This window comes from Cyprinodon variegatus, unplaced genomic scaffold, assembly GCF_000732505.1.
Source record: "Cyprinodon variegatus isolate N-32 unplaced genomic scaffold, C_variegatus-1.0 Scaffold266, whole genome shotgun sequence".
NCBI lineage: Eukaryota > Metazoa > Chordata > Actinopteri > Cyprinodontiformes > Cyprinodontidae > Cyprinodon > Cyprinodon variegatus.
Window position 1 is genome coordinate 293,375 of NW_015150719.1, and position 11,046 is coordinate 304,420.

An 11,046-nucleotide genomic window follows, 5' to 3' on the forward strand; every position below is an offset into this window, starting at 1 on the left:
AATTTAGAGTTAATCCATAAAAAAATTAAAACAATAGTTTTTGTCGCAATCACTGAGTCTGGGAGCGGCCATTTTTGCCCAAATATAGTAACCCCTCCCTCCTGCCATCTTCCAGCAGTGACGTCACGGTGCGGTAAGCCTAGCGCCATTCTCCCCGCTTTACAAGCTAAATCAATGGGAACTACTAGACACATCTGCAATCAACAACAATTATTGAAGATTTCCAGAGGACTTCACCATTGAAATTCACCAGAGCTATAGTGAAACTGACAATGCCCACGTGCATGGCAGCTGGATGCTGGAATACATCGGGTAAAAGTGAAAAAAAAAAGTTATTTCACCTTTCTGATTCATGATCCACATTGCAGTATTACATGTTGTTTCTCTTCTGGCCAGAGAAAAAACCCGTAATATGTAGCCAACATTTGGAAGAAGAATGTTTTCAAGATGACTTGGATAATAGCGCGTTGTGACAAACACCAGATACAGCACTGGGACTTGATCAACAGCCGATACCGCACCGTGACGTCACTAACCAGTAGGTGGCAGTAGTGTTCTTTGACAAACATGGATGCCTCCAGTAAAGCACATTCACATGAAAATTACTGAAAACACTGATCATTTATTGAACAGATGGAATAATTTCATATTTAAAGAACTTTCAGAAGTTTGAATTGTGAATATGAGCGGAGTTTTCCTTTAAAGATTCTGCTACATTGAACCAGGAAACAAGTTATTCTGAAATGGTCCTGATGGCTGCATCAATGACTAACATGTTTATTTTGTTTGTTTCCAACCCACTAATATAAAGGATCCAGAGAAACATGTGTCCCTAAACTGCTATGGTCATATTGTAGTGACCCAGAATTATCATTAAGGAAGGTTGAAAGCTTTGAACAAAGCTGCATATCGACACCTTAGTCAGCAATGTTTCCAGTGTAGTGCCCTGATAAAAGTGTGGCAGGGTGAAACAGACCTCGGGGTGTTTTAGGTCTGTGTGATTTGATCAATAGGTTCAAACTGGAGTCCTAGTTAGCAGCAGCATTGGAACCTGGTCAGCAACAGAGCACAGTGGGCTTTTCAGCAGTCTTCAAGGGACGGTCTGTGAGCCCTGATGCTGCTGCTGCAGATGGATCATCTGTTTAATAGCAGCTTTAGAGGAGATGTAAGTGAAGCTTTTTATTCTAACCTTTACTTAAACATCTTTTAAACAAGATCTTTTCATCAATTCACTCACAGCTGCTAATAATGTGAGAGAAGATGGGGGACTGGAACCTGTTGGGCAGCATCCTAGAAGAGGTCCACATCCATTCTACCATCGTGGGGAAGATCTGGCTCACCATCCTGTTCATTTTCCGGATGCTGGTGCTTGGCGTTGCAGCTGAGGACGTCTGGGACGACGAGCAGAGCGAGTTCGTCTGCAACACAGAGCAGCCGGGCTGCAAGACCGTCTGCTACGACCAGGCTTTCCCCATCTCCCTCATACGCTACTGGGTGCTGCAGATCATCTTTGTTTCCTCTCCCTCGCTGGTCTACATGGGCCACGCTTTGTACCGCCTGAGAACCCTAGAGAAAGAGAGGCACAGGAAGAAGGCCTGTCTGAAGGCTGAGCTGGAGGGGACGGACCCCGACCAGGAGGACCACAGGAGAATCGAGAGGGAGCTCAGGAAACTGGACGAACAGAAGAAGGTGAGGAAAGCGCCACTCAGAGGATCCTTGCTCCGCACCTATGTTTTTCATATCCTTACCAGATCTGTGGTGGAGGTGGGTTTCATCATCGGTCAGTGTGCTCTCTACGGCATTGGACTGTCTCCTCTCTACAAGTGTGAGAGGCTGCCCTGCCCCAACAGTGTCGACTGCTTTGTCTCCAGGCCAACGGAGAAGAACATTTTCATGGTTTTCATGCTCGTCATCGCCGGCGTCTCTTTGTTCCTCAACCTTCTGGAGATCTTCCATCTGGGGGTGAAGAAGATCAAGCAGATCTTATATGGATACAAATACGGAGATGACGACAGTTTTTGCAGGTCACAGAAAAATTCCATAGTTCAGCAAATCTGTGTTCTCTCAAACTCCTCGCCGCAAAGGCTGGTTCAGCTGACGCAGAGAGCCAGCGCTGCGGCATTAGAGCCTTACAAGGATGCTCCAGGAGACGTTGTGCCTCAGGACCCCGCTCCGGCCGCTTGTCCAGAAGGCGTGGAGGTGTTGCAGCAGACGTACCGGCCCAGCCAAGGCGAAATCCAGCGCTTGCTGCAGCTGGGGGCTGTGGAGCGACGGTACACTCTGGAAAACAGGAAACCATCGTTCAGCAGCGACGACTCGAATGGACCTCAAAGCTCAGCCAAGCCCCGCTACTCAGGGCCTCGAGCAACGCTGGGGGCCAGCCACATGGAGATCCCCGCTGCCCTGAGGAACCCTGCCAGAAAACAGAGCAGAGTCAACGTCAGCAAGGAGCTCAGCGACATGAGCGACTCTCCAGAGAGTGACCACTATCCCACAGCCAGGAAGTGCAGTTTTATGTCCAGGGGAATGTCAGAGGCCAAGCTGGCCAGTCCGTCTGACAGCGGGGCCTCTCAGAGCGGGACGGATACCGAGGCCCAGCACTTCAACCAGGGAGAGAGCCCAGCCATGACCCCACCTCCTCCGGCTTCTGGGAGGAGGATGTCCATGGTAGGAGCACCAACATTAGCATCATTAGAAACACAAAACAGGGACCTCTAATCTTTAAAGAGGGGTAGGGTCTCTGCTGGGAGATGATGGGATGTCCTGGTTTGATCCGGTGCTCTGTCAGATTAGCATACCCCGTCAGACCAGCATACCCACAGTCAATACCTGTGTATCCCTTTAGTTTATCCCTTTAGTTTATCCCTTTAGTTTTGTACAAAAAAAAGACTTTAAACTACCTCAACGGGCTTGTATCCCTTTAGTCATGTACAAAAAAACTATTTAATAACTTACTGCAAGGGGTCTTCAAGGTTTTCCAGGTCAAGGACCCCAAACTGATGGCTAGACGGAGTGGGGACCCCCTAATTATATATATATTGTATGAATTCTGTTCTATCAAACCGGCCCTATAGTCACTCTATTACAGATGGAGTAATGTAACTAAAGTAATCCCTCTCTGGGATTATTAAAGTATTTCTGATTCCTGGTTGATGGGACAGGTGTTGTGAATGAAACGGTGCCCAGCTTAAAGAGCTCCTGTGTGTCGCTGAATGTTTGCATTGATGACTGAAAGATCTTCTGCCTCCATTTATCTGTTTACTACAGTCTGTTGAATTCATGTTAATGTGGATTTAAGCACATTTCAATGAGTGGAAAGAATTGAAGGCGGAATATAAAAAATAGTCTAATCAACCAAAACTTTCGTGACCCCCATGCAGTACCTCCGTGGACCCCCTAGGGGTCGCAGACCCCCTGTTAAAGACCTTCGGCCTACGATCTGACCTTAAATTTTTTTTTTTGTACAGGACTAAAGGGAAACACGCCCATTGAGGTAGTTTAAAGTCTATTTTTCATTCAACACTAAAGGGATAAACGCAAATCTGACGTCTTGGATATTGACTATAGGTATGCTGGTTTGATGGGGTATGCTGATCTGACAGAACACCAGGTCAACACGCTGCCTTCTGTGCTGTTAGACAATAGTCCTCATAAAAAAATAATCCTGGTTGACATAGTTGAATTAAATAAATAAAATACAAATAATACAGTCAAAACATTGCTATGTTGTAATTGGAACATCTGAAGAAGCGTCGGTGTGAATTTGAGCCTTAAACCAAACGCTCAGACAGAGCTGCCTCTGACTTGATGTTCTTTTGGGTTTGATTTAAAAGACAGACTAAAAAAAATGAGTAAAATCCTTTAAAACATCAATGGGAGTCACTGTTACAGGTTTAGTCCAGCTTTTCTAAAAAGTAAAAACAGCAAGCAGGAAGCTGTGAAGAGAAGCGTCTGAGCAGGCAGAGATCCGGCGCCTCCAGGGACTCCTTCAGGGCCAAAGATTCGTACTCTGGAGGCATAGGACAGAAGGATTGGGAGAGACTTCAGGAAGTGTTAAAACAAGTGGAAAAAAAAAGAAAATCCCTCAGATTACAGTTTTTACAAACATACAGTTCAGATAAAGCTCGATGCAGCTTTAGTTCTGCACCCTGACGCCTATTGTTAAAAATGAAAAAAAGAAAACAACGGTTGTATTTTGCAAACAGCCAAGACATTGTGTGCGTTCCACCAACAGCAGCTGTTCCACATGCAGTGCCAGTGGCATGACTGCTTCCTGTATCTTCATATTAACAGGCATACCTCTTGTTACAGAGATGGCAGTAACCTCTGTTTAGCAAAAGAAACACAGAATATTTTAAGATATATGAATTCAGGCATCAAAGGGTTAAAGGGACCAAACATTTCCCAGTGAGCAACAGCAGCTCTAGCAACGCTACATCTATACGTTATCTGCCTACTTCACTTTCACTGCAAAAAAAGAATCTATATAAGTCATTTTTCCTTAAAAGAAGTGCATTTGTTCTTGGATTGAGGAGGAAACTGAGACACTTTGCCAATGGAACAAGACAATTTACATTTAAAATAAGAAAACACAATTGGATTGTGTCATTCAAGTGCATATTATCTAATTATCGTATATTAGATGGATATATATATACTAATTTTATTGACAGATCATCTTATTTACCTGCTCATATTAAGGGTAAATACACTTTAATTAAGAAATTTTTACTTATTTCTGGATTATTTTTGCAGTGTTGAATTGAGGGAGAGATGTGACCGACCATATTTGCTGATGTTTCATCACTTTGTTTTTTTTATTTTTACATTTCTTGGACTTTGCTTAAAGTTCCATCATAATAATGATAATTTAGTTATTTTGTTTGGGGTTTGAATCAGTCCATGTCTTCCGCTGTGACTGCCTCAACTACAGACATGGTGCTGCTGTAATTAACCTCATTGCTTTAGGCAAACATGTTTTGTTTAAAAAAAAAAATAAAAATCAATAATAGGAACTGAGAGATTTATATCATATCGGGCAGTCAAAAATCACAATATATCGGCAAAACAATTTTTTACTCCTAATAAACTGACAGACAATGCTGAAGGAAATGTAAAGAAAAACCAACCTTTAAAAGGCTTTCTTTATCTCTCTGCTCTGTTGTCATAACATCTGTTTTCATCCTCTGACATGGGAGCTGGCTCGGAGCTCGTCTGCCTAAATGTGTGTTTCCTGGACGGGGCCACCTTTTACAGTTGCCTTTTGTATCTATGCTTCTTTTTCTATGTCTGCTTCTGTCTCCTTGAACCCCAGTGGGCCTCAGCAGATGGCCGCTCACACTGAGCCTGGTTCTGCTGGAGGTTTCTTCCTGTTCAAAGGGAGTTTTTCCTCTCCACTGTCGCTACAAGCATGCTTAGTGTGAGGGATTGCTGAAGAGTCAATGAGTCGATGCAATCAACTAGTTTTCCTCAGATAGAAAACTTATAAAATAAACTAAATTCAATTGAATTTAGCATAGCAATATTAACTGATACTTTATTTTCCCACTGAATGACAACATTTCTAACAAACGCTTCATATGCGTCACTGATATAGAAGCATATATTACTGACCACTTCCTCCAGGTTTTGTTTTTAAAATGGTTTATGTTAAATATTTCTTGCAAAATAAAACCAGGAAAGAGTCTAAAAGTCCAGTGCAGATCAATCAGCAGAGGCGTCAAATAACTAAGTATATTAAACTGAAAAAAATAATACAGTTTTTGGCATTCACTTAATCATATTTAGTTACTTTAACACCATTGTTTCATGTTAGCAGGGTAGGACATAAAACAATGGTGTTAAAGTGACTTAATATGATTAAGTAAATGCCTAAAGTGGTCGCATTATTTTTTTCAGTGTACCTTGTTTCCAGTTAAGTTGCTTTTTCCAAGATCTGTACTCAATACTGGAAAAACTATCTAGAAATAAGTAAAAATGTCTTAAATTAAGTGTATTTACCTTTAATATGAACAGGTAAATAAGATGGTCTGCCAATGGAATGAGGATTTTCACTGTTAAAATAAAATAATTAGAAAATATGCTCTTAAAATGAGACAATGCAATTGTGTTATTTAAATGTAAATTGTCTTGTTCCATTGGCAAAATGTCTCTTTTACCTCCTCAATTCAAGAACAAATGCACTTATTTTAAGTGAAAAAGACTTATCTAGATTTAGATTTTTTCAGTGCACTAGACTAGAGTATTTATATTTTAAAGAACCTTTTGCTTCTACTTGCTTCATTTGAATACTAATACCTGTATTTTCTACTCCTTGTTGTCGTTTGAGTTTTTATACATATTGATGTTAGTTGTTCTTTATAATATGACTTGATAAAGTCGCATTCACTTGTACACTGCAAAAACAGAAATCTAAATGAGTAATTTTTGCTTGAATAAGTAGTAAGTGGTAAGTGGAATACTTTGCCAATGGAACAAGACAATTTACATTTAAAATAAGAAAAAAAATGCTTTGTCTTATTTCAAGTGCATATTAACTAATTATCTCATTTTAGGAGTAAAAATACTCATTCCATTGGCAAATCATCTTATTTATCTGCTTAAATTAAGGGTAAATACCCTTGATTTAAGATTTTTTTTACTTATTTCTAGATGGTTTTTGCAGTGTATGTTTCGATGCATGTAATTGCCTGAAATGAACAAATAAATAAATGTATTAAATAAATAATAAAATGTTGTTAGAAGTGCAACAAATGAAGAGCGGCAAGAGAATCTGTCCAGGTGGATCCCAGCTAGTCAGAAACACAGGAGGAAGACAGAGTCTGGAGATCAATGGAGATGATGGATCAGGTTCTGAGGAGCCAGACGCTCCTCCACCTTTATTAGCTTTTAAATTTACACCTTCATGATGTTTCAACGTCGGTCTCTGATGTTGATGCTGTTTGCAGCTCTAATGCTGTAAATATCAAAGATGAAATATTCTTTATGGTTCAGAGAACATCTCCTAAAGCTGTCCCTTTTCTTTCAGAGCATGATTCTGGAGCTGTCTTCAATCATGAAGAAGTGAACCAAGAAGTGATGGGCGGAGCATTTCCACACACAGAAACAACCACAGCATCTGTAGATTAAATATCAGTTTAACTCACTTCCTGCTTAGATTCCTGATCCACATTCATTCAGCAAAGATCTTAGACGGCAGAATGTAATGAAGCTCTGTGGAAAATAAAAATACAATTCAATAACAATCTCTAAATAAAATAAAAAACAAATCATGTTTTCAGACCATTTGTTTTTTTTATGTGCTTTTATATACTTAAATATTTGTGCACTGAAAAAAATGAAATCTAGATAAGTCATTTTTTCTTAAAATAACTGCATTTGTTCTTGAATTAAGGATGGAAAGAAGACATTTTGCAAATAGACCCAGACAATTTACATTTAAGATAAGAAAAACACAATTGCATTGTTTTATTTCAAGTGCATATTATCTAATTATTTTATTTTAAGAGTAAAATTAGTGATTCCATTGGCACATACTTAACTTTACCAACTCAAAGTAAAGGTCCATACACATAATTTAAGACATTTTTACTTATTTCTAGATCATTTCTGCAGTGCAGGCATCATTCTCCAGTAAGTTCCGGGTCTTTCTCTGCGTCTGCAAAAACAATCAAGAAATAAGTAAAAATGTCTTAAAATAAGTCTATTTCCCCTTAAACTAAGTAGGTAAATAAAATACGATATTTAGATAAAATGCACTTGATCTAAGACAATGCAATCGTGTTTTCTTATTTTTATTTAATTTGTCTTGTTCCATTGGCAAAATGTCTTTTACCTCCTTAATTCAAGAACAAATGCAGTTATTTTAAGAAAAAATGACTCACCCAGATTATGATTTTTTTCCAGTGTGGTGTTGGGTTCATACTACGGCTGAAACAATCAATCACATTATTTAAAATTATTGATAAAAATCATCAACTAATTTAGAAATCCATTCATTGTTAACTAGAGCATTGAGACTCTAAAACATGCCTTTTGCTGCAGAGCATCCCACTTACAGCAGGATTTATATATATATATAAAACTTAAATATTCTGAATTTAACATATAAAAAAATCCCTTTAAAATTTATCTGCCCACAAGACCTCAAGTGGAAAACATTTTTCACGCGGTTTGATTCTCCATAGAATCTTTTTTAAGGAACCTTTGGCTATCTGATTATTAATTAGTGATGAATCTGATGAATCGATTAGTGAATTAATCGTTAGTTGCAGCAACAGTTCTTACACTGCTCCAACAGTCTAAATATGAGTAGAAATGTCTTCAAATTAGAGAATCTAGCCTTTATTTGAGCAGGTAAATCAGAGGATCTGTCAATAGAGGGAGTATGTTTACAATACAATAAGATAATTAGATAATATTCACCTGAAATAAGACATTGCCCTTGTTTCTCTTATTTTAAATGTCATTTTTGTTATTCATTTTTTCTCTTACCTGCTCAATAAAAAAACAAAAAAAAAAGTATTTATTGAAAAAATGTACTTATTTTGCAGTGTTCTGTCTATCAGCTGAGGGTTACAAGGCAGATTATTGACCTTTGGCCCAAAGTGGTCTGAGAGAACGCACTGGAAAAAAATCATAATCTAAATAAGTCATTTTTTTTTTTTTTAAGTAAGAGACATTTTACTAATTGAACAAGACAATTAACACTTAAAATAAGAAAACACAATTGTATTGTCTTATTTCAAGTGCATATTATCTAAATATTTTATTTTAAGAGTAAAAATATGCATTCCATTGGCAAACTACCTAATTTACCTGCTCAGATTAATGGTAAATACACTTAATTTTATACATTTTTGCTTATTTGTAGATCGTTTTTCCAACACCGACCCATCCAACACGTCTCCACCACTGATTTCTTTTTATTCACTGGGTTGCTGACATTGACATTGGGTCTAATGTTAGAAAATAGAAGAGTAAATAGAGAGTAATTTACTGTGAAATGTTAATGTAGTGATTCTTTATTAAGTGAAGGATGCTGTCGTTTTTGTAGTGTTTGTTACATTTCTCATTTGAAAAAGGCATGTGGTGAAATATATTGCATCTTATTTTGAGGGGGGAAAAAAGCAACTCTAACATTTTAAAGGCTAAAGCACAGACACAGCATTTAAGTATATGGCATTATTCATGCACAATTTGCAAAAAGGTAAAATACTACAGCATTAACAGACATGTACTTGTAATTCAGTCTTGATGTAAAATCTTGTAATTATATGTAATATGTATTACCCCAACAACATCATCATCCATCCATCCATCCATCCATTATCTGACACGCTTGTCTCAATTGGGGTCGCGAGGGGTGCTGGTGCCTATCTCCCGCTGTCAATGGGCGAGAGGCGGGGTCCACCTTGGACAGGTCGCCATTACATTGCAGGCAACGTCATCAATACACGTATATTACATGTCCATCATCAATTTAGCGCTTTTTGCACATCTGTATTATTGTTCTCCATGAACACATTCAATTTTTTGTGATGGATTTGTATAATATGTTAATATTACATGATTTATAGACTTCATTGACTTCATAATGACTATGCAATGTGATTGGCCCTTTTTTTAAAATCATAAATTAAAGTAATCTACCGATGCTATGAAACAGCCAGTGTGTCTCAAAGTGATGAATTTATCTTTATTTTAAAAGTCTTAAGTCCCCCTGAAAATGAGAACATCATTGTTTGATGCTGTAGTTTACATTGCAACCGGTATAACTAGGGAGTACCAATATGGCAGCCGGCGCATTCACTTCCACCCCCTACTACCAACGGGCAATCAGCAATCCAGTGAAGAAATAGAGATCAGTAGTCTCCACCTCAGTCAGTTCAAAGGATGAGAGTTTAGCTCCTCTCCAGAGTCCAAGCTCTGCAAGGAAGTGAGTCCATGTATTTGTAGCTGATACTGCTGAACTTACCCAACAGCTTAAGCACCTTAACCACCATTAAGGTGACACCAGGCCCCCCCCGACATCTGAAAGGTTGACCTAATTAGGACAACTTTGATTTTCACCTCTTTTATAGGTAATCTGAGCCTGGTTCTGCTGGAGGTTTCTTCCTGTTTTTCCTCTCCACTGTCGCTACAAGCATGCTTAGTGTGAGGGATTGCTGAAGAGTCAAGGAGTCGATGCAATCAACTGGTTTTCTTTAGATAGAAAACTTTGAATTAATCTGTTGAACTGGAAAGTGCCTTGAGATGACAGGTGTGGTGACTTGGCGCTATAGATATAAACCAAATAGAATTGAATTAATCTTTAGATCCCTTTATCAGCAACACAACTTGACCAAGAAGACCCAGAAGAAGAAATAAAAGCAAAGCAACATGATATGCATGTTTCTTTATTTCATAAAGAGAAATGGTGTCTAGACAAAAAAAGGTCATTTATAGAACACTAGCAATTGAAATGAATGAAAATGGGGTTGCACAACAAAGTATTTACAAAGGTTATTAAGTCTTTAATAATTCGGGTCATGTAGCATTAAAAATTTAGGTAAGAACTCTTAGCAGAGAATAAGCAAATAACAACTATTTCAAGTGGACAATATTAACACAAAACAGTCGTCTAGAAAAAAATAAACAAACCAAAAAAAAAAAAAAGAAAACTTGAACTACAAGCTTTAGGAGCTATTTCATTAAAAAGATGCACCAAAGTCTACTAATACAATAATAATCCATTTAATCTGTGTAAAAGCATGTAGAAAAACACCTGATGCAGTTTGCTGATACAGTCATTGACCAGTTATGAGAGGTATGAAGGATTTCACAGGTAGATAAGTGTGAGAGAAGTCCGCTCTGGTTACTCGGGGATGGGGGCCCAGGCCCCTGCATACACTCACTTCACTTGAATGTGAACTATGGCCTCTGCAAGTTCTAAGGCAAATATGGGAGGTGCACTTGTTTCCATGTGACGCCGAGCAGCGGCACGAGGTAAGAGGACTCATTCTTCGTCTCTTACTCCCCGTTTGGCTGAACCGACTCTGACACGGC

General features: G+C 38.6%; 1 protein-coding gene across 1 annotated transcript; it reads left to right on the plus strand.

The window, feature by feature from the left end:
• Positions 1 to 1,260: 1,260 nt before the first annotated feature.
• Positions 1,261 to 7,066, plus strand: LOC107089797 (gap junction alpha-10 protein-like). The gene is made up of 2 exons (XM_015382768.1): positions 1,261 to 2,667; positions 7,028 to 7,066. Exons 1-2 carry the CDS (start codon positions 1,261 to 1,263, stop codon positions 7,064 to 7,066), a joined length of 1,446 nt encoding a protein of 481 aa, XP_015238254.1.
• The last annotated feature ends 3,980 nt before the right edge of the window (positions 7,067 to 11,046 follow it).

What these genes read in the sequence shown, in the direction of transcription:
- LOC107089797 (XM_015382768.1), top strand. Translation starts at nt 1,261, where the DNA reads ATGGGGGACTGGAACCTGTTGGGCAGCATCCTAGAAGAGGTCCACATC. An exon ending in CTGGGAGGAGGATGTCCATG is followed by an intron (nt 2,668 to 7,027) that starts GTAGGAGCACCA and finishes CTTTTCTTTCAG; the next exon opens with AGCATGATTCTGGAGCTGTC.